This window comes from Gavia stellata, chromosome 10 (assembly GCF_030936135.1).
Source record: "Gavia stellata isolate bGavSte3 chromosome 10, bGavSte3.hap2, whole genome shotgun sequence".
NCBI classification, from domain to species: Eukaryota; Metazoa; Chordata; class Aves; order Gaviiformes; family Gaviidae; genus Gavia; species Gavia stellata.
Window position 1 is genome coordinate 20,159,435 of NC_082603.1, and position 24,373 is coordinate 20,183,807.

Here is a 24,373-nt window from a genome sequence, read left to right on the forward strand (position 1 = left end):
ATCATGAATAAACTTTAAGCAGACAACGGAATGCGCCATATGAGTGAAAATTTGATGTGTGACTTTATGTAGTTTATCATTATAGTAATATTTTGATATGCAGCCAAAGGTATGTTCCATAATTTTAAATCATAAACTGTATTTTGATATGATATGTAATAAATAGAAATACTTCTTCTGTCTAGGATGATTAAGTATGGAAACAGATTAACCAAAACAGTGAAAGGTTAAATTGGGATACGGGTTTCCCTTAGAGAAAGCTAAGGACCTGAGCTACAGTGGGAAAAGCACAGGTTAAAATTCTCCAGTTGTAAATATTTGTCCCAATATCCTTAAGTGTAAATCATTACTCAGCTGCATTTCTGTGCTTTTGTATTTCTAGTTTATTTTTCAGTGTAGCTCTGTGGAGGACAAACTTGGAAAGAAGTTGTATGCATAATTACATGTAGCAACCACACAGCTGGAGACAATACTGTATAGAAGGCTACTCTTGTTTCATTTACTCTCCTTCTTCCCAGTATCTAGAATGAGGATGAGAACAGCAGCGTAGAAAAGGCTCAGTTCCATCGCAAAGAAGGAAATGCAATGCAGCCTGTTTACTGTACAGGCCGGACAGCACACTGCCAGCACCATCATGTGGAAGGTACACACATAGCAGCCGACAGAACAACTAAATCGGGATGGTCCAAATTCTGGTAGGAGAAGTATTGAAAATTGTTTGATGTTGTTATTGAACAGCTAGAGGCATTCAACTGGGATAAGGACAATGGGACTCTCTGTTTGTGTCCTCCCTCTTCCATGTTCCCACTTTTTTTTAAGACTGTAAGCTGGCTGGGAGATGAACCATTTTTAAAATGTCTACCAAGCACCTACAGTATTTGGATGTTATTAAAATTTTAACACTAATAAGAGGAAAGCAGATGCACTTATAGGACAGAAAGAGATGGCACCTTCATGACTCTGTCATGACTATTTCTGATGAACTCTTACAGGAGCTACAGCCTGCACATGTGAACAGCCCATTTACTGTCAAGATGCTTAAGGTGAAAAGGTGAGTTTATAAAATAAATGTTCTATCTTGAGACTTTCCCAATGAAAGGCCTAAATTAGTGTAAGCGTTAAAACAAACACGCCGTGGCCTGTGCATTTGCAATTTCAGTGGTCATCCTGGCTTTGGGATGGTCTTTCATTCCCAGACTGAGAAACAGTGTTTCTCTGTTTTGTAACACAGTTCTCAAAAACTCCAGAAGCAAGCAATGTAATTTTAGCTTCCAATCTGAATTTCAGTTTGGAGATGGCCACTGATGGCAAGATATAGGTCACGGATTATAGCCTGGTGGTATAGCCTGGGTTTGGGATCTGTGTTAACTTCCTGTGAATTCAAGGTAAATTTTGCTGTTGACTTTAATGGGAGCAGAGTCTGACACTCTTATTACAGTTATGCATTTTTCTTTTTCACTCCAATCAAAATAGAAAAATATACTCTATAAATCCTTAGGCTCTCTTCTTTATCGTACTGGATCTTGCAGATCACAGGTGACAAACTGCATCCATGGGATGTTAGTGCATTTCTCTGTTGTTTGATCATTATGACAAATACAGCCCCCTTCATTAATCCATCTGAAGAACTGTAGCAATTAAATCTTCTGCTTTTTCCAAAAAGCAATGATGCTACCAATGCAAAACAGATTAATGTTTCGGAATTCTGCAACTTTTGCCTTGCAGGGATGATGTTTTTGGAAGATTAAAAAAACCCCACAAGTCATGTATAACGAATGTAAGGAGAAAGGAGTTTTTTCTGCCCTCATTCTCACAGTCTTTTTGTCACATACAGGACTGCAAACACTGACAATACATTTATGTCTAACATTCAGTATATTTTCCCAGTTATAATCTTTCAGAGGAGCCTCTACACTTAACAATATGCTTAGTTTATAGTTCTGAAACACTTAGGGCTACCTAACTTAGAGTGCATGTCAATTCAGATGGTTAAAAGAGGCTAATTTTTCCTTATTAAAAAAAAATAAAGCACAAAGGTGTTTCTTATCCATCTCCTTGTATATTTTATGGAAAAAAAATTGTGACCCATTCTGTAAATGGATTCTGTGAAAACTCTAATTTGAAACCAGCCTTGATGCCTCTGGATAAAAGAGACAGCCCTCCAGTATAGGAGGAAAGGCCAGCTGTTTTAGAAACTAGTTGAAGGACAATATGAACCATCACATATATATTACAGTCACATTGTCTTACTTCACCATTTCCTAATTATACACTGAAAGAAAGCCAGTTTGGAAATTTTGAGTTCGTTTTTCTGCGTAACCTAAACCCTAAGTCACATGAATAGAGGAAACACTGAGAGGGCTGAGATAAGTCACATGTCTATGTTTAGTACAATTAACTTGCAAGTAAAAACATCCCTTTTCCTTCAACTGACAAGTACATTATACCTATAAAAACAGTTAAAACTTTTGAAAATTGTCTCCCAGTAATGCAGTTCCTCCTCCTTTACTGAAAGAATTGTGTGTAAAGGTACACACAGCACTATACAGACAAGGGCAGTGCTGGTGAAGGCAGTGTCAGTGACTGAGTGTATGTATATGCATATGATAATACAAAAAGTATCCCTGTTGAAGGGTTGCAAATGAATACAGCAATCAATAGGACTGTTTGTAGTTCCATCTGTGATGCACAGAACCTCACCAACTGGAAAGCAGATAGAAAAGTACAAAGTAACTATCTCCTTTTACAATATTCCTAACACCATATCGCTGCTGCCCATTTCTCATCCTGTGGGCATATGATTGTCAGCAGTTAGGAAACATGTAAGGCCTCCAAAGAAAGCAAAGGCAGAACTTCTATAAACTTCTCTGGAAGCATAACCAAGCCCATAGCCATTTACAAAGTATGTATGCAAAGGTTTTTTTGCTACTAACCCCCAGGTGCTCCCTGCAGGAAACCAACATGCACTGAGAACTTCAAAGTAAGTACTGAAGAGCAATCTTTTGCACCCTTCCTCTTCCATAAAATAAATAAAGGAACAAAAATCCTAATGGTTCTTAATGTGTAAGATAAAAGCTAGTATTTTCAGAAGTTACCTCTTACTTCAGAGGGTTGATTTTTTTCACTCCCTGAGTTTTTACACAAAGTACCAAATCCTATCAAGAAAACAATGAAAAAATTGGTGTCTGTATTAGAGGACTGTCTGAAAATATGACAAAAAAGATCATTTCTTTAATCTGTGGTTAGTTCACATCCTCTTAGGGATATTTCTATATTGCTTATTTAGAAAGGACTCTAATACATGTATTTGTCCAGAAATATACAAATGTATTATGCCTTTCCATTAATGCTTATATAAAATCATGATTCTATGATTGAAAAGAGATTTTAGAAACAACATTTAAATTAACATAATTTTAAAAATTTAAGAGTGCAAAACCTACAAAAAAGAATAGCCCTTGAAAATCAATTGTCATAAACTGCCATATATTTTATTTTTAAAAAGTAGGTAATGTACTATATTAAAATGTCATTAAATATGTTCAGTCTATTTTTTCAGCAATTTTGCAGTGGAACACAGTTTTACATTATTTGATTGGTAAAGCCCAAGTAAATATTTGACAACTTTGTTTGACATTTTGTAGCCTAGTTTATTTATAGATGGCTGTAATATTTTGAACATTAGGCTCAAGAGAAAAAATAAGATCAGCATGTTCTCCTAATCATTTAGTGTACTGAAACATTTACAATTACAAAACAAATCCGTGAAGTTGCTAGGTACTGCAAAAAGGGAAAGTTAATTAGCTATCAGTGCTACAAAAGATGCTGTCTGAATTGAGGACACAGAATGATTCATTTGTTGCCTAATTGCATGATTTAAGGCCAAGCCTATGTGCATTACTAATTTAGCACTGCAATTTACTACAATTTGGAATGACAGAAGAATTGAGTGCACTTCCATTTAACAAAAGCGCTACAAGGAAATTATAAAAAACATATGCTACTTGGTTTTTTGTTGTTGTGTCACTATCAAGCTAAAAATCACATTTCTGTCTGTAAACATTTAAGAACTTCTTAAAAATACCATCTTGAGAATGACCTAATCTCTCCAGAAATTCATGTCCAATGTTCCCTTTAATTGCATTTATTCTACTTTGCTCTACACAAAGAGCAAATAATACAAACACCTAAAGTTTGTATTACTGATAATGCTTGTGCATATTTGGACACAACTTCATTGTATAAGTCATAGGGAGTAAAGCTGAAGTTTTGGCAACTGCCAAATCATTTCAGCATATTAACAGTTCTGTTTGAATGTACCTGATTTCACACATACAGCTTTTCATTAAATTAGGCCTACTTGAACCAGGTGTAGATTTTGTTATTTGATAAAAAACAGTAGAGGCAGTTACAGGCTCTGGGATGATAAGTACGATACGTGTAAAATTAGGTTAAGAATTGATAAGAAAGGCATAGAGAACAAAATGGAAAATGTCATTAAAACATAGGATAATACTGTGTTCTGTTTCTCTCCTTTCTTCCCTTCAAAGAGAAATAGAATAGAATTGGAAATGTATAACATGGATGATTGAAGATACGGAACATGTTTTGTACTAGGAATAAACTAGGCTTCTTTTTAGCCTGGACTGAAGAGGATATGATAGAAGTCAATAAAATCATGAGAGGCATGGAGAAAGTGACCAGGGAATGATTATTCATGGTCTTTCATAATACAAGATCTAGCTGCCATCACATGAGCTTACCAAGGGACAGACTGAAAGCAAACAGAAGGAGTACAGAAGTATTTGGTTGCACAATAGCTAGTTGAATGATGGAGCATACTGCCTGCGGACAAGAAAGCTGCCAAAAGTGCACAATTTCAAAAAGTAACAGGGCAAACTGACAGATGACAAATTGAGGGCTACTAACAATAATGACAATACCTCTGGCTGTAGAAATGAAGCCATAAATCCAAGGAAAAAGGGTGCAAAGAGTGGAAGTAAGGCTTTAGTGTAATCTTGCTCAGGCCCTTACTGGCCCAGGCAGAACTTCTGGTGTGAGCCAGTACAGCTGGTCTACATTATTAAAATTTATTAACAATTTGGTCGGTACTCCAGTAGTTAATAAGTATTATATTTAAGTTGTCACAAAAGTTGTCACAACATGATCCTGTCAGGAAGCAAGCAGTAGCATATGTTGCCTTGTTACGAATTTTGATCCAGAAACATTATATTGTAAAGATTTACACTAGATAAGAGTTTATCCATTTAAGGAAAGGTAAGAAAAATAATAATCTAATCTTTGAACTGTGAGAAGTAGGTTGCTGGATCAAAATAATGGACTGAAACGGGGACGGGGGTTGGACTTTGCAGGTCATTCGCAGAAGCAGAGGGCTCCTGCCGGCGGGGCTGAGGCGGCTTCGCTCCACCGGGAGGGGAGGGTTGGCAGCCGCCCGGGTCTCCTCACTAGCACCCCTCCAGCCTTCGGCACAGCCACCCTCGAGGGCCGGCCGGGCCCTCCCTCCCCCCCCCCCCGGCCAGGGGGCAGAGGAAGACGCGGAGCCCGCTGGCAGGTTACGCGGGGAAAGAGGCGGCTGAGGCAGCCTCCGTCGCACGGAGCAGGCCGCGGGCTCCGCGGCGCAGCCTCGGCCCGGCCCAGCGGGTATTCCCTGTTGGCTGCTGCCCGTGCTCTCAAGCCTGTAATTTTTCACCCGTTTCCACTAGCGCAGCGGGGTCGCTTCCTCGCGTTGCCGGGTCCCCTTCGCCCCCGGCCGCGCCCGCCCGGCCGCCCCTACCTGCGCGGCGCCGCGTCCCTGGCGCCGCGCGGTTGTCGAGGCAACGGGGCGGGCCAGGATTGACGCTTCCGACAGGCAATCAGCGCTCTGCTTTTCAAACCCGCCCCCGTGAGGGGAAGCTGCTATTGGGGGTTCCTCGCAGGAGGGCGGCAGTTCAGCTAAAACTACGCGTCCCAGCATGCTGTGCGCGGGAGGCTTCCCGGCGCCTGGGGTATATGGGCAGCAGAGCATGACGGGGTCTGTAGGCGGCAGCTAGTGGCAGCGACCTCTGCGGACAAGCCACCCACGGCACCCCCGCCCCAGCATCTCCTCGCCATTAGCTGCCAGGCAGTGCTGGGGGCTTCTCCAGCTGGGAAGGAGGTTTAGGTGATTCGATGCGATTTGGTAATATGAGGATTTGTATTCCACCTCTTTCATATTTTTGATGCATAAAAATGATTTCGTTTGCTTTGCTGCAATGTAAAACACAGGAGCCCCGGGGCATCTTTCCCTCTGCGTTCGTGGAGCACCCAGTGCTGGTCCTTGGTGGCACTCCAAGGACCATCCACCCTCCTGGTGGTAGGCGGGAGGGATCCTTGCTGTCTTCCATTTCTCTCTCTACAGCCACGAAGTTCCCTCTGTTAAAATGCCTGCTACTCTCCTTGGTTCTGCCTTGTCCTTATTTACCACCTCTTTTTACACCAGTGCTGACACGGGTACTGGCAGCACGAGTGAGGCCGCTGGTGACTGGACACAGTCCTCACAGCCCGGGCTTTACCCGGGCGCTGCCGCCGTCAGGCAGCAATACCAAAGTGCTCACCCCCGCAGTGCGGTGAAACTGGCCAAGGCCCAGGACAGGAGACCGTTTCTTTGAAGTCCAGTTAATAACTTTAATAGTTTAATTGCATGTAAGTGGAATGACTCAAGCACGTCAGTTATTCCACCTAGTTCACTGTGCCGCTGGCTGCCCTTCGTAACTACAGTTCTGGGACCAGAAAGGGGTTTTTTATTACAGACGGGACGCGGCTAATGACAACATAAGCGTTACCTTTTCTTCTCCTGATGCAGAAGCCTAAGCTCATACACCTGGAGACGGCATTACCATCCTATAGAAAGCATATACAGCACCGAGAGCCGTCAGTCACGTGCGGCGGGAGGGAGATGTGAAGCAGAAGGTGACAGGCGCCGCGTGCGCCCGTGTGCGCAGCGCAGCCCCGCGGCTGGGGCGGGCTTGCGGAGGCCGGCGGGGGCCCCTCAGCCCACCCCCCGCGGAGCCGCGCCGGCCGGGAGGGCGCGGGAGGGGGAGCGGGAGCGGGAGCGGGAGCGGCGGGGTGGCCGCCGGCAGCGGGCTCCGGGCGCCGCGCTCCCACGGCCCCCCCCGCGGCGCCAGCAGCCGCGGCCGCGCTGCCGGCCTGGGCAGGAGGGCAGGGAGCGGCGGGACCTCCGCGGCAGTGGCGTGACCCGGCGGGCAGGTACGCTGAAGCCTCTTCTTCCAAAGCACGGAGCGGTGCCGGGGGGGCGGGGGGTGCGCCCTCGGCCTCCAGCTTTTGGCTCTGGGATGCCAGGGTGAATCAGCGCCCAGCCGGGCCACGCCGAGCCCGGGAGGGGCAGGGGGCTGCCCCGCTCCGCCGGGGGACGCGGGCGAGGCCGGCGGCGGCGGCTCCCGGGGGATCGCCGGCGCCCCGCGGAGGGGAGGAGAGGCCGGCGTCGGTCCCCTGTGCCAGCCGAAAGGCTGCGCAAGCCCTAAGTGCGTCAGTCAGCGGTCGGTAACGGCGCGGAAGAGGGGCCGAAGCGGGCAGCGGCGGTGCTGTGGGAAGGGGACGGCCCGGCGGCGGCGGTGCTGCTGTGACCCCCTCAGCTGTGGAGCCCGAACGCGGAGCCCACGCTGCCTCTGCGCGGGTTAATGAGAAAATACTTCCTGTGTGCTGCGTTTGTCTGGAACACCTTCTCAAGCCGATACCGCGGGGTCAAGAAGGATTTTTATTTTTTTTTACATCAAGCACATACATTGACAGCAATATTGCAGGGTGAGAACGGGGCTTGACTTAGAAATGCTTGGTCGGCTGTAAGAAAGACGAGTGGGAACTGTGGCATACCGTATCCTGCAGGACAATGGAGACCTGAGAAAACAGAGGCTGAATTTTTTTTAAGCCTATTCTTAGTGTTAAACTGCTGATGCAAAACTTTTCTGGCCCTCTCTGACAGCTGGGGAAATTGAAGGTCTTGAATCGTATCTGCAAATAGACTTGTGTTCTGGTGTGTGCAATGGCTGTTTGAGGAGAGTGGATGTGATCTGTGCATTTTTAAAAATCAGTCTTGGTAATGATTTTTTGTTTGAGTTATATAAGATTTTTTTCTTCTGCAAATTAAAAATAACTTGTCTAATATGGCACATCTTTAAATTTATTCATAACCGAGGCTGTCTCTGTTCGTAATGTCAACAGTCTTTTGTCTGAAATAAATATTCCTAGCTACCTCTTAAGTACTTCATCAAGCATTTATAAAATGTTTGGGAGTCAGTGAAGTTAGATTAACATCTAAACATGTTGAATACTATAGAGAGTAACATCTCAAAATGTGTTTATAAGGTTCTCTTCTAATCTTTCCCCTCATAGTCATCTAAAATGTGAGCCTCTTCAGCTAATCACGATGCTCGAATACAATTACCTTTTGGTCTTTTTGTGTGGTTCATGATCACCATTGGTTTGCATTCAGTCTTTTATGGCTGAAGAAATAGATATAATCTTGCTAAATGGCTCTACAGAGGGATCTGGACAGGCTGGATCAATGGGCTGAGGCCAACTGTATGAGGTTCAACAAGGCCAAGTGCTGAGTCCTATGCTTGGATCACAACATGCAACCCTGCAGGCTTGGGGAAGAGTGGCTGGAAAGCTGCCCCACAGAAAAGGACCTGGGGGTGCTGGTTGACAGCCGGCTGAAGATGAGCCAGCAGTGTGCCCAGGTGGCCAAGAAGGCCAACGGCATCCTGGCCTGTATCAGAAACAGTGTGGCCAGCAGGAGTAGGGAGGTGATCGTGCCCCTGTACTCAGCGCTGGTGAGGCCACACCTCGAATCCTGTGTTCAGTTTTGGGCCCCTCACTCCAAGAAGGACATTGAGGTGCTGGAGCGTGTCCAGAGAAGGGCGACAAAGCTGGTGATGGGTCTGGAGCACAAGTCTTATGAGGAGGGGCTGAGGGAGCTGGGGTTGTTCAGTCTGGAGAAGAGGAGGCTGAGGGGAGACCTCATCGCTCTCTACAATTACCTGAAAGGGGGTTGCAGAGAGGTGGGTGTTGGTCTCTTCTCCCAAGTGACTAGTGACAGGACAAGAGGAAATGGCCTCAAGTTGCGCCAGGGGAGGTTTAGGCTGGATATTAGGAAAAAGTTCTTTACTGAGGGAGTGGTGAAACACTGGAACAGGCTGCCCAGGGAGGTGGTGGAGTCACCCTCGCTGGAGGTGTTCAAAAAACGTGTAGACGTGGCACTGTGGGACGTGGTTTAGTGGGCATGGTCGTGTTGGGTTGATGGTTGGACTTGATGATCTTACAGGTCTTTTCCAACCTTGACGATTCTGTGATTCTGTGACAAGTTAATATGCTCAGGTAATTTATCTGAATGGCAATTTCGCATGCTGGGTCTCCATTTCCAAGAGCGAACTATGCTCTAAGAAAAATGCTGTCTGTCTTGAAAATTCCATTTCTTTCAAGTACTGGACAGCAGGCTTGGAGATGTGGGGAAAAATAGTAGCTACAGAAGTAGACAAGTTTTCCAGAAGAGTGAACACTGATGAGAGGCTCTCCTGGACACAGAAGGAAATGAGCGAGGATGTCTTGTATACATGATGTTGTTGGCAAGTGAGGAGGAAGAAGTTCTCAGCAAGTAACTCCTTAATTCCAAAGGGACAGAAATTCCACTATTAAATAAATGCCCTGACAGCCTGTCTGCAGATTTAAGAGCTTGCCTAAACTTTTCTTTGGTTTCTGCAGAATATGTGCAATGTTATAAGGAAGGTCTTAAATACAGTGTAATGTACAAGTGCCTTTTGCAGAAGATAAACATCTTTGGATTCCAGGTTGTCAGTGCAGACTGATCTGATGCTACTGTATTCATGCTTGCATGTTTTCCAACTGACATGGACTTCCTTTCATTTCAGAAATGGAAAATCCTGAAGTGGCTGCGAGCAGCTGCAGTGCTCATGATGATGAAAATCTCTGCAGCTACAAACGACACCCGTCAGTATCACAGGAGGGGCTTTTGGAAGACCAGCTTAGAAGGAAGTTAAAATTCTTCTTCATGAACCCATGTGAGAAATTCTGGGCTCGGGGCAGGAAACCTTGGAAACTTGGGATTCAGCTACTCAAAATAGCGATGGTTACTGTTCAGGTGGGTAACTGGAAGCACGGACTTTTCTTAGCCCATGGGAAGTCAAATGAGTGCAGGTGACAAATGCTATTATTGGTGTGGTGCAGAGACAGGGAGAGGATAGACTGCAACACTATCTTAGTTGCATGTGTGTAGCTTAGATCTCAGATGGCATAATTTTCTCCTGAAACTATTGACTGAAAAAATAGCTTTCCTATGAGTGGAGATGAAAGGAACCAGGTTTAAGGGCTCAACTTGACTTTTTACTTTTTTTTTTTCTTTCCTTTTTCTTTTTCCCCAAAGGATGGCATCCTTACACATCTGTTCCCCCCAACACCTTCTTCACTCAGAGCGTGTTTGTGTTCAAGGGAAGGAACAGTCACTTGTGTTTCAATATCACAGTGATAAGAACTGAAATTGGTGGCTTTTTCATGATGTTTGCTTGTGTCTTGTGTATGGTATACAAACTCTTGTATTGAAAAAAAACAGGAATTCTGCCCCACTCTTCCTCTCACCTAGCCTTGCTCCATAGATTTCATATAGCACATTTATCTGCTGCCCAAAACGCAGTTGTTTGTCTCAAAGTTCTGTGGTTAAGGAGGAAGGAGGTCTTTCATAAAACCTTTCTAACGCCTCAGATTATGATCCTTCAGAGTTGCCCGCATGTGATTTACCTTTATGGTGGTGTCGGTGCTATGACAATACAAGTATAGAGAAGAATGTTTTCCACGGTTGCATGAATGACGGGACAAACTGCAGAAATAATAGTTCTCCTGCTATACATTTGGCAGCATGTTTGTATCTCTTACTTAAATGTATCATCATCCTCTGATTGTCATCTGTCCCGTTTTGCAACTAGAAATAAAATTTGATGGTGGAAGAACCTAAATAAGAAAGAAACTGCCCGTAGGTAATTCAGTCTTAGCACTGTTGATTTGTTGGTGTATTCCTGTGTCCCTAGCACGCTGAGCTTGCCCACAGAGCATTTTAGTATCTCTGTAACTGAGTTACCCTTATCAAAACCTATGTACCCAGTTTGCATCGTGGCCATAAAACTAATCTTAGACTACTGATTCAGAGTTATCTCTGATGAGTTTCTTCACAATACTCCTGACACTAGCTTTGAAACAATAGTCACTGAAGAGAATTGTGAGCTTCCACAAACACTACATCACATTCTTCTAGAGCCCTTTTCCAGCCTGGATAGTAGCTAGCAGGGTTTTATGCTAACTTTTTGTGAACAGTTGCAATATATTTTCTAACAACTTCAGAGGTTATCTTGTTACAAGCACAGTTTTGATCAGTTATTCTTAAAGCACCTTTCACTGAAACCTGAGGGAGAGATGTTTGTTTTTCTGAGTTGTCCTCAAGTTGCCTTAAGTGCGCTGGAGTTAGGACTTGAAAGTGGGGTCTGGTTAAGTCCTGTCCTGCCTTTTTGGCTGAGGAACACTGATGTGCCCCAAGGGAACTCATATTAATGTCAGGCTGAACTAACAAAGCACATGTAACAGTATATGGGTAGCTTGAATTTGAGATGGTATCCTTTTCTTTGTAAAAATGCGAGTCCTTGGCCAAGATGCTGGTAAACATGTTAAAGGAACATTCTTGAAACCCATTGTTTCCTTAAAGTCAAACTTTCTTTTGACCAGCTGTGAAATGGAGTAGCCTGCATGTAACTGCCGTGTCTACCAGCGTGACAAAAGAGTGGCTGTTTGCAGGACAGGATTCATATGTTAATCCAGAAGCCAACTTTGTCTTTGAACAGGAAATATAAATGTCTTTTTCAGCTGGTGGTTTTTGGATTGAGCAATCAAATGGTAGTTGCCTTCAAAGAAGAGAACACTGTTGCGTTCAAACATCTCTTCTTGAAAGGATACATAGACAGAATGGATGATACCTATGCTGTATACACACAAACAGATGTCTATGACCAGATATTCTTTGCAATAAACCAGGTAAGGATTGTCACCGCAATGTATACAATATATATGCTCTTCTCCTGGGTACCTTTTCTTCTTCCACCTTTCCCGATGGTGTCTGGAATTGAACTTCCGTGGCAGTTACTTAAGACTAGAGTGTCAAATTATTTAGGTTTTTTGTCATTGCCAGAGCATTGTACTTGTGGCAACATCCTTAAAGCTAACCAGTATACTAATTCTGCACTAAATGCAGGCCTTGGATTTGAGCCAGAGTTCTTTGCAAGTAACAAATTAGGCTCTCTAGTAAGGATCGTAAAGAGAAAAAAGTAATAAGCAAAAAGGTATTTAGATCCAAATCCTGCATTTACTGTTTTTGTCAAATACCTTAAAGTATTTGAGGACTCAGCTGTAGTGTGGTATAGGTTTCGGAGTTCTTTAGGTGACCTTTTAAATAAAAAAGATGGGTTATGGCACAGATCCAAACAATTCTGGGGTTTGGGTGGGTGTTTTTTTTTCAGAGACTAACAGTTTTGGTGCCATCTAAGTTGGTTTGTGTGTTTGTTCTGAACTTTAGTACTTACAGCTGCCCAACATATCTGTTGGAAACCATGCTTATGAGAAGAGGGGAGCAGAAGAGACGGCTCTGGCCGTGTGTCAGCAGTTCTACAAGCGAGGAACCATCTGTCCTGGAAATGACACCTTTGATATAGACCCAGAGATTGTGACTGGTAATGAACCTAATCTATTGTATCAGTTCTTTGGGAGGAGGGCCCCTGCATTTATGATGAATTCTTATAAACATCCAGTATTGTACAGTCCTATCAAATGATCTGTATTGAACTTAGTACCAGACAAAACTGGCAAGAAAACTACTGTGTAACTAACCTCTAGCCCCTACCTCCAAGGTAACAGTCCTTTATTTCTACTGCCACAAAATAAGTGATGAGCTGTTAGCACTGATGACTATCTAATACAAGTATTTTGGGCTAATTTCAGAAGCCTTTCCTATGAATTCATGATGAATAACTTGGCTGGTTCAGGGAAGCCAATATATTTGTCAGCTATTTTTCCAAATTACTCCTCAATAAATCGTGCTATCTTGCCTGGAGTAGTCAACAGCTCTTTCCAGCCTCAGGAGTGGGAAAGGCAGATTACAGTTAAAGAGCGTGATAACCCATGAGATATTGTTGTGAGTGCTTATCTGTTGCAGACTGCTTGTACATTGAGCCGATGACGCCGTTAGACAACACAACAGTGGGAAAGCACAATTTGAATTTCACTCTGGATTTCCACAGGTGAGGAGGAGGCAGCACCTCCTGTATTGGGGTATTCATGCATTTCTCCTGTGAAAAGCTAATACAAAGCTCTGTTGCAGACTGGTGACAGTGCAGCTCATGTTCAATCTGAAGGCAATCAACCTCCAGACTGTTCGTCACCATGAGCTCCCTGACTGTTACGATTTCACTCTGACGGTACGTGGAAGCCTGCCACGTGTCTTTCTGTTCAAAATGAGAAATCCTTCTTGCTGGTTTACCATGCCCAGTCAGTGCAGATATTTTCTGAATAGTGTTGGGCACCACTGACTGGTCCCCAGTGGTATCTGGTTTCCTCTGTCATGGCTTAGTGTACCCTGTAAATAACTGCCAGTTGTGACTGTGGGAGGTTAATCTTTGAGTGCTTGTGATGTGGTCCTGAAGCACTTGTTTGGCTTACAGCCTTTTGTGCTCTAATCCATCTGAAGTGTAGCAAAAGCATAAACAACTTCTCTTTAGAGAGATGTTTCTAGGAAAGGTTGTTTTCAGATCATAGAGGAATGAGGCTGTAATTTAAAAGAATTTCACCTAGTATCTAGTTGATCAAGCAATTTGTGGCAAATACATGGTTCACCAGATTTGTCTTTCACTTTGACAGCATTTATTTGAATAAACTGAAATTACCTTAAGCTTAAACAAGTTTCTCCCCTAGGAGAATTATTCTGAATCATTATGCAAGCTTAGCACTACACTGTGCTACGTATGTAATGGTTTAACTTTAAAAAGACATGTACTTTTTTTTTTTGTTAATACAGATAGTGTTTGATAATAAAGCACATAGTGGAAGAATTAAAATAAGTCTAGACAACGACATAGCAATCAGGGAATGTAAAGACTGGCATGTTTCTGGATCAAGTAAGTGACACAAATGTGTTCAAATTTTCATGCTAAACTTTTGCCACACTAGCACAATGTTTGTTAACCTTTTTCTTTCCAGCCACACCATTACTCTCCTTAGCAGTTCTCAAACCTTGCACCATTGATACTGTCAAAACAAAATTTTTCCACACCTCACTGTGCATCTCCTAGCTTTGGCTACTGAACTTATACTGCTCATTGCTTAAGGTAGGGCTGTAAAACGTTCTTCTAGCACCAGGCAACAGGAGGACACATGATAGTCGTGGAAAGTTGAAACTGATTCACTCTGACTTCGGGACTTAGCACCAGGGAAGATAAGGAAGCACTGTTGCTAAGGCTTGCTAGAGTGGAATGGCTAGAAACACTTCTTACTGCTTAAATGTTGTTTGTTGTGTATTTGGGTGTAACTGAGATGCACAGTATGCTTAAATAATCTATGATGTTCAATAGTTACTCACAAGAGCACCCTTTGTTGGCAGCTATTGGATCTGGTCAAAACATTGTCTGAGATATTTTTTGGTTACAGAAAATAATGTCTTTGAAAGCCAGAAGCTTTCCAGGACCCTAAATTCCATGTATTTTTTAATTTTTTGCTGAAGTAAGCAATAGGATGAATCAGGTCCATTTTTCTACTTTGCTACTTTCCCCTTTGCTATGCTTACATTAGGAAATGAAGAGCTGGTAGTGAAAAAAGAGAAGTGTTTTTTTAAAGATCCAGATTGGAATTAATTTTGGGGAATTTAATTAAATGCATCACCGAGTACAAAGCACACCACTTATGCAAACACATATTCCACTAAACACTCTTTATCAACTATCTTTGCTAGCTGCCATGTTATAAATGCACACCAGATGGCATGCGACCTCTAACAGATTGCTAGTGCAGCAGTACAAGGAGGTTTTGATACCAGGCTTCTGTAATAATCCACATTTGATATCTATGTAGATTGCTTCTATAACAGTTTTCAAAATCATCTCCTGGAGTACCCTGTATTATTTTCTGAAAGCCAAGGAAAAATACAAAGGTAATGACTGCAATTGGACAATAACAAGTTGTTGCTGTTCTGGACTACACGGCAAAACCAACTTAAATGGCAATAGTACATCTATTAGTGACTTTGGTATAAGCAAGAAGTAGGTGGGCTTTTTCTCAGTAATGCAGTTTGTTAAGTCAACTGGAACTTCAGTATCCCATTTTGGAGAATTGCTGCATCTTCTTGCAAATTTAGCATTAATTTGTTTCAATTTTCTTCTCAAACAATCACTCTTCCAGCATTAAAAATCTAATCCTTATACTGTCTCATCTATTTTCAGCTGTATGATAGGTGTAACAACCAAAAAGAGGTCTAGTGGTAAATTTGGTGCAAAATTTGACTTGAGTTGATCAAGAATGTGAATTTTAGTAACGTAAGAGATGGAGAACTCATGTCTAGCTCAATGTTGGTCTTGGCTAGCTGAGCAGCAGTGAAAATCATCTGCACTGCTCTAGGACAGAACACCTATCTGATAGTCAAATACTGGTCTGGAGGAGAAGATACATACTGTAAAGTTCCTGGGATTTCTTTTTTTGACAAGTTCTGTCACTCCAAAGGCCATTCCAGTGCTTGTAAAATGGACAACTCCCACCTCTAATTCTGCAGGGGCTGTAAGAAGCACTCACACTCTGGTATATTTTTGATGTGGTATCAACCTTCTTAAATTGACTGAAGTGGTATCTGTAGTGCAGACGCACTTATGCCTCTCATGAAAATATGTCAGATGATAAACTTTTGTGGGAAGAATGCTAAGATTTTTCTTAATTCAGTTGTATAAACATAGTTAACAACAAAACTTGATTCTTACTTCAATACTCAAGATGGTCAACAAGATTAAATGCATCTGACTATAAACATGTACATTTTTGTTCTTGCAGTACAGAAGAACACTCATTACATGATGATCTTTGATGCTTTTGTTATACTGACTTGTCTGGCCTCATTGATCCTTTGCACACGATCAGTGGTTAAAGGAATTCGGCTCCAAAGGGTGGGTATAACTCTTCCCTTTGTAAGTCTTCATGTCTTGTGTAAGCCTGATGAACTTTTTTCTTTCCTCCCTTCCCCCAGGAATTTGTAAGCTTTTTCCTATATTATTACAAGAAAGAAGTATCTTTCAGTGATCAAATGGAATTTGTCAATGGATGGTACATCCTGATTATGGTTAGTGATGTCTTAACTATTGTTGGATCAACTCTAAAGATGGAGATACAAGCCAAGGTAAGCTTTTTACACTGTCAGGTGAAAGCAAAACTGATTGTTTCTGTCCCCGCTAGGTTTAAATCTCTCGGAGGACTTTAGGCTGGCTATGTGTGTTTCTGAGCGGCATGAAATTTCAAAACTCTATCTTGTCCTCTGGAATTGTAATTGAGATGTGTTGTTTCCAGTTGCGAGATTTAAAAACTCCAAATATCAGTAGATAGTATAGTTCTAATTACTTTTGCTCCTTTGTGACTCCGAGGAATAAAATGAACTTAATCTCTGAAAGTTTAAGACTGTTGACTTCCTCTCTCCCCCATTTAGGACCACTTATATTTGCTTATTTGATGGGTTTTTTTTTTTCATTTAGCATTTAACCTTCTGTTCCCCATTTAACAAGTGCTTAACTAGCATAGAGACTCTCTTCTTAAACATCACTTTGCTGCTTTCCCAGCTTCTGGTTTCCAGCATGTACATAACAGTCAGCTCCAGACATGTTCTAGGCCTTCAATTTCTAAAATAAGCTTGATACAGAAAAAAAAATCTTTTTAAAACATATTATGTACAGCCAGAATTAGGGAAGAAAAAATATTACAATATGCTATCCTGAAGCACTCTAATATTCAGATAATGTTGTTCTTCACCGAATCTGTAGCAGACTTTGAAGTGTGACATTGCAACACAACAGACTTTGGACAGTAATGATGAAAGAATGGGTCTGAAATTTATCTGGTGACAGCTTAACTATCATAAATGCCCTGTACAAATTGCCCTATCTTACCTTAGGAACTATAAACTCAGTTCTTAGAAGTAGAAAGAAGCTATGAGGAAGTTGGCTAAGATAAGAGGTAACTCCATCCTGCTTTGGGAGAAGTGAAGATGAGAGCAAGATTAGAGTAAGATCTTGCATTTGGGATTCCGGTATCTTATATATAAAAATACATCTATTTATATACATTTCTTTTCTAAGAGAGTATTTCACTAAAACTCTTCTCTAGAGGTACCTTTCACTTCATTTTGCAAGCCTTGTGGACCATAATAACAAGACCTTGTTCCGTGTTACTGTGTGAAAGTTAATGGCTGAATAACAAGTTCACATTAAAGTAGCCTGAATTTGTTTTTTGTCAAGCTGTAAATGAATTATGCTACTATAAAAGATTAGCCAAGTTTAGAGCAATAAAACAAGAAAATAGTGAAAACTACTTATTCAAGTAAGCTGTCACGATCCATTTCAGAGTAGAGCTGCAGTTCAGGGAACAGGGTATATGCTAACTTGGATGAAAATAGGCCAGTATGTATAGGTGGAAAAAAACAGTGAAGTGCCAATAAAATATAAATGAAGTTCTGGTTAGAATTAATTAGAACCTAATTAGTCTTCTCCTTGATAACTTTCTACACCTCACAGTTCCCAGCTACCTAGCAAGATCTTCCGTAGTATTTATCTGAGCTCTGCTGACAAGTCATGCTATTTTTTAAAAACTGCTTTGCCCACGTACTGGAAGAACCTTCTTTCCTCTGCAATTCTAAAGTCACTGTCCGTTGGGATGCAGTAGAGAGATTCCCAAGCTGCTCTGGGGAATCTGTTGATGCAGGTTCTAGAAGCAGCTGACGCAGGTCTGGAAGCAGCATAAAAATGTTCACGGTGCCACTCGGCAGGTCTTAGTGAGCCAGGTACAGCGGGGGTGTCTCTGCACCTGCAGTGCAGCTGCGCTCTTGGCCGTGCAAATGAAGCTTGTCTTGTCAGAATCTATTTTACAAACAGCCATACGTAAAGGCACGTGAAATGAGTTACACTTGAAAGTGCCTTTGCTCTTTGGTGGGACTTCTGCTCTCTAACGCATATTGCCCCAAACTAATTTTTAATGGGAGAGATTGCCAAGGAAAACAATGTTTCTTAGCAGATCTTTGTAGTAATAAGAGTCACAACTTAGAACCTGTCAGTTGGTATAATACTTGATTTTTTTTTTCTTTTTCTTCTTTTTTTTTAGAGTCTGACAAGTTATGATGTCTGTAGCATACTCCTAGGAACATCCACTATGCTTGTGTGGCTTGGAGTCATTCGCTACCTAGGTTTCTTTCAGAAGTATAATGTAAGGATCTCCTGGGATCTTCGTACTGTTGGTATTTATTCTGTTTGTTGCTATAAGGGGACTGGAAGAAATGCCTGGTTGAATTCTAACTGCTTGCATTGCTTTGTGCAGCTTCTCATCCTAACACTGCGAGCAGCATTACCCAACGTAATGAGGTTCTGCTGTTGTGCTGCTATGATCTACCTGGGCTATTGTTTCTGTGGATGGATTGTACTGGGACCATATCATGTGAAGGTAATGTACTTAACATGAAAAGAGACAACTTGAGTAACAGAATGGATCCAAACAAATGAGAGATTACTACTGTTCTCTTCTAAGTTTCCATGTCAAGGCTTCCCTTAATATAAAAGTAGTGCATCTTCAACATGATGCTGCTCTGTTTGAGGAGTCTGACTTCCGTGACTCAATCAGACTTTCCTCGAGTTATGAAAGCTGTGAGTCAGAAGTGGAAGCTGCCGTGACTCCCAATCACATGCTGGTATTTTGAGAAATAATTTTCATCTTGCAGAACCCCGGTGTCAGACTAAAGCTTTGGAGACTTTATCCTTATCCCTTTTAAAAGTTAAATTGGCTTACCTGCTCCAGCAGGAGTTTACAGGTGAATGAATTGAATGTGTATGTGTACAGGAGGTGACAAACTTTGCTTATTCCTCAAATGTTTTACTGTTTGCACCTTGTCATACCCTGGGTGTACAAAGAGATACGAGGCAGCCAGTCAACAGCTGTGTACCTTCTTCATGTTATGTACAATCTTTGGATCCAAGTAAAGCGGTGATGGGTGTCCTTGTCTTCTTCCCTCCTCTCTAGTTTCGCTCTCTGAACATGGTTTCCGAATGTCTTTTTTCATTGATCAATGGAGATGACATGTTTGCCACCTTTGCAAAAATGCAGCAGAAAAGTTACTTGGTTTGGTTATTCAGTAGGATCTACCTCTACTCCTTCATCAGTCTGTTCATCTATATGGTGCTGAGTCTCTTCATTGCACTCATTACAGATACATATGAAACTGTCAAGGTAAGCATGAACTCTTACTCTTAATTTGGAATAAAAATGCAAGATTGGTGCTATCAAGACTCTCGTCTCCCTCAATATTTTGACTTACAGTTCATGCCAATTTAAAGAATAAATATAATGGCTACTTTTGAGCGTCCAGAGTGATGATGAGGTTTTTAGTCCTTCCCTACTTCAGATTTCTTACAAGCCTATCTGATTTCCTGCCCCAATGGAAGCTAAGTATCTACTAAAAAGCAGTAGTTTCATAGTCAGTTCTCTGAATCGTCTAAATTCAGGCTTAAGCAATGCCTGAAAAGTGGTCTGGGGAGGATTTGGGTTATTGTTTGTTTTTGCTCTGCTAAAAGTTTAACTAAATATCAATTTTTAGCACTACCAGCAAGATGGCTTTCCAGAGACAGAACTTCAGAGATTTATATCACAGTGCAAAGACTTACCAAACTCTGGCAGGTACAGGTTAGAGGAGGAGAGTTCTGTATCTCTCTTCTGTTGTTGTAACGGTACGTACCCACATTAAAATTATACATTACTGTATATGCAAAAGCAACACACCACAAAATGTCCCTGGTATAATGTTTATGAAGAATACTTAAATTTTGGGGAGTGGAGGAGAAAAAATCCCACAAAAATCCCAAACTATTTGTAATGCTCTAGAATGGACGACTTCAGTGAAATGTGTGCAGCCAACAAACTCCTTAGGAGAGGTGAGGGAACTTTCAAATTAAGAATTACTTAACATATGAAAAATAGTACAGAAAGTTAGATAATGTATACAGTAACTGAGGAACCCCATATGTATAATGCACAAGCATTAACACTTCCTGTACTTACTGCAATAGTCAGGACTTCCTGAACTCATTCGGTGTCATCTTTTTAATGATACCTTGTGCAGTAAGGTGTCCTATCTTAAATGGTAGCAGGCCTGAAACCTAGGGAGCAAATCAGCTTGCCAAGGTTGTAAGATAGCATGCGGTTTAAGACAGTATCACAGCACTTGGAAAAGGATTGCCTAACTTCCACTATGGAGAGTTTAATGCTTCAGTTATTTGGAGTTTTGTTTCTTCAGGAATACGGATTGCAGGTTACGTGGTTTATATTTAACCTGGCTGGCAGCAACTCTGAGTCTTGCTTGCTGAAGGGTCCCTTGGTGGGGGAGCCTTAAAGTATTTGCAGCTTGATGAAAAAGATCAAAGATATTTGCAGCTCCGCGGTATTGGGCTTTTCTAGTGTGCTATATTGTTATGTGCCAGATAGAATACATTTCCGAGGGGGAGGAGAAGAGGGCATATTTTGGAGCAGGGAGAGAACAGAGCCTGCAGTCAGACAGTCCAGAGCAGAGAGCTGCTGTTCCAACCCAGTGCCTTTCTTGCAATGGAAGTGTGGAATGAAGCAGAGCAGGGCATCTTACTCCTGAGGAAAGGGCACTGAAATGTTAGTATTTCCTTTTCGGCACACACCTCTCAGCTTAACCCGGCAAGAAACCCAGCGCGAGGCGGGACGGCGTGGGTTTGAAATACTTCTTCCACTGAGTTGGAGGCGGGGATCAGGACGCTAGAAGAGCATTCAAAAAGGAAAACTTTGTTACTCTCAAGCAACTTGTTCTTCAGGAGCACTGGGCAGCCAGCAGTGCCCTGGACTCGAACGGAGCTGAAGGCATTTAAGTGCCTCATTTCAGAGCCTTGTTTCCTGAACTGATTACCTACTCTTTTAATGATTTTATCCTGGTACAAAATGTCTTGATCCACGTGTCCCTCATACTATGCACGTTAGTGTTACAAACTGGAAATAGTGTGTTTCTTTCTCTAGAAGCTAGACCAGGGGGTGACTTTGCAGTTGCCTGCAAATACTGGACATTGCTCCTTTAGCTCAGTACTGTGGCTTTCTGGTTTTACTTTGAAACAAATGATCTGTAGGAATAAATATGTATGTTGAGTTGAGTGGGGTGTGGAGTTATCAGTTCTATGGCTTCTGCTCCTTAAATAGTCATATGGCCCTACAGGACACACAAGGCTTCTCTTAATTCTTTCACATGTTCAAAACGTTTCATGGTGGTTCATGGCAGTTTCTTATCAGTGTATGTCAAATTAGTAATTAAATAGTTCAGATGCATTTTTAAGGCTCCTTGTACAATGAAACTATTATTTTGATGCATGCACCTGACAACTTTTTTCCCCTTCTCCTGTACAGGTCCTAGTGAACATATTTAATGGATTGTGGGAGTGTATCATGGAGGCTTCAAAGCAGCACACATTGCAAGAAATGGATAGTAGAGCTGGTGGAAAACCTTATACCTAAAGCCTGAATTTGCTTTTCTCAAAAAACAGTGTAGGCCTGTGGCAGAAGCTTGTGATAAACTTACAGTCTTTCTGATTAGGCACTCTCACTGCTAGTTCAGGGGTTTTGGGGGTTTGGTTTTTTTATTAGATTTGTTCTATTTGTTTCCTCAGTTAAATTGTGCTAGAATGCAAAGGGCATTAAAAAGCTGTCTGTGTTCAGAGACTTGGCTAGATTATGTGAGTAGACTAGAAACGCAGTAACTTTCAACTATAAGTAGAAATAGTGTTGGACAACTGCAACTTTGAACACCAGCCTAGCCTTCAGTACTGCAGGCATTATATAGCCCTCAGCATTTTTTGGTTATCTATCTACACTCATAGTAAAAATAAACTAAAACTATGAAATTTCATGTAACTTGTTTCTGGAGACATTACAGTGAATTGATGCACAAGCCATTCAAATATGGCCGAGAGCATAAACTAAGTATTTCTATAAACATTAAGTACCACTTGATGTAAGTGGCAGTCTCTTCTCAGAGAGGCCAGGGGTATGCCAGGCCAGAACTGAAGTTTGAGGGGTGAGTTGAGTGGAGAAATGTAGATGTTCTCCTATATCCAGCACTGGGTAGGATCAATTACAGTCTTCAGCTTTGCAGTGTGTTGACCTTATGTTTTTAAAGGAAAAGTCAGACAAAAGCACTTTCAAAATATTTATTTTTTTATTTGAAATCTTCCTCTGGTACACAAGTCTGTAAACCTGAAGTCTAAACTAAGTTAAATACACAGAAGATATGTCTCTGAGAGTCGTATCTCTCCACACTTTAGAAACTGGAGGATTCCTACCAACCTAATAACCCTGTACTGTCAGTGGCTGTCTGAAACATTAGATCATATATAAGTTCCGTTTTGACAACTTAGTTTATATACTTCGTTGATTGTGATATCATTTAATGGATGCCTTACTTTTCTATAGTCTATTCACTCTGGGAGCAGAATAGAAAACCAAAGGGAAGCATATTTTAGATAACTTGCATTTGTGAGCAACATTCCTGGAGCTCTGTTTGACCATGTATAATGCTGTGCACAAAGGTGGAGGACACTAAACATGTTCTGTCTGAATGTAAATGTGCTACAATAAACACTTCCAGCTGCAGTAAGTATGGGGTGTGTCGGTATTCATCTTTATGTAAATATGTTGCCAGGTTAATATAGGAACTTTTTTTTTTCTTTAAAGCAATATGCAATTTCTGGCATGAAACAGTGTGTGGAGTGTGTGAACTTGCATTTCCTGTAGTCCTGTAGTCAAGATAGTTCCTGTGGACCCTGGTGAGGACCTGCTCCCAGTTGATCCTGTTTAACAGCATTTCAGTGTTTACCATAGAAAACAAATAAGCAAGTATTAAACCTTACACGAAAAATGCTCCTGTACATTACATGAAGTTCAAATTCAGCACAGACAAACCAAATGCAAGGTGTAGGCAGAACAGATTATTCACAGTACCTGAAAGTTTCCTGTATTGAGGTAATTGTCTTCCAACAGTCGTGTAAGATTGAAAACTTCTGAAGCTTTTCAAGGAGATTCAAAGCAATCTTGCCTTGAAAAGCAAATATTAAGTGACTGTGTTTTCCGTTGACACATTAAAGTCCTTATGGATCTTTGACAACACACAATATATAATGTGCATATCACTATTGTATAAAATAACTTGTGCAAGGAATTATGACAAGGATGGCAAGCACTTTAAGATCACTGAAGTTCAGAAGGCTGACTTCTTACCAAGGGTTTTTCACACAGACTGAAGAGAAAGCTAAGATTAATAATTTGCTCAAAATGCAGGTGCATTTTGTAAACAGCTATGGTATACTTTGTTTGCCGATACAGTTATGAGGCAAGTAGTAGTCTGATTTAATTTAGAAACGAGGCAGAGCGTATGCTTCATCACTGTTAACTTACAAAATTGGCAACAAATTTCAACAAAATTTGACAGAGCTCTAAAATATCAAATTCTTAAAAAGTTTTATAGAAGTAGGAAGAAATCGTGTTAATAGAAGCCTGCAGTATGAGCAAAGGGCATGGAAAGCTACAATGGGTGACCCCAAAGCAGGAAAAGATACCGTATATAGATTCTTTCAGTTCCTAATAGGAGAAATCTTCCCCTGAAGACTGGTTTCTGTTGCCTGAAGGGCAAACTTCACTGTGAAGCTTGTTTTGCAGTGAAATCCCTGTTAGAGTCTTTAAGTAATGACCTGTGCTTGTGCTACAGCTAAAAAGTCAATCAACTGAGACGCAGAAATTCAGTGGAAAATCACGCTCTGTTACTTCTGCTGGATTGCACAGCTGTTCATTTAGCATTGCTGGCAGTTGTGTGGGTTTGGGGAGGAAAGAATTGATGAAAGGCAACTTGCCTTCAAACAGTAATGGGCAGGATCACAGCGTGAAGCCAGAGGGGAGGGCTATCTAAAAGCAGAAGGATGTGTAAAACAAAGGATAGGATGGGGTGGGAGGAAAAGAAGGGACAACTGCTTATAAAGTTAGCAGA

The 24,373-nt window shown here is 41.7% G+C and overlaps 1 protein-coding gene across 1 annotated transcript; it reads left to right on the top strand.

Moving 5' to 3' along the window:
• Positions 1-9,910: 9,910 nt before the first annotated feature.
• Positions 9,911-20,945, top strand: MCOLN3 (mucolipin TRP cation channel 3). The gene is made up of 13 exons (XM_059822186.1): positions 9,911-10,153; positions 11,920-12,087; positions 12,626-12,779; positions 13,262-13,346; positions 13,427-13,523; positions 14,120-14,219; positions 16,135-16,247; positions 16,328-16,477; positions 18,445-18,546; positions 18,658-18,780; positions 19,354-19,560; positions 19,928-20,057; positions 20,785-20,945. The coding sequence occupies exons 1-13, from the start codon at positions 9,926-9,928 to the stop codon at positions 20,943-20,945; spliced, it is 1,818 nt and encodes a 605-aa protein (XP_059678169.1). The 5' UTR covers positions 9,911-9,925.
• Positions 20,946-24,373: the final 3,428 nt, after the last annotated feature.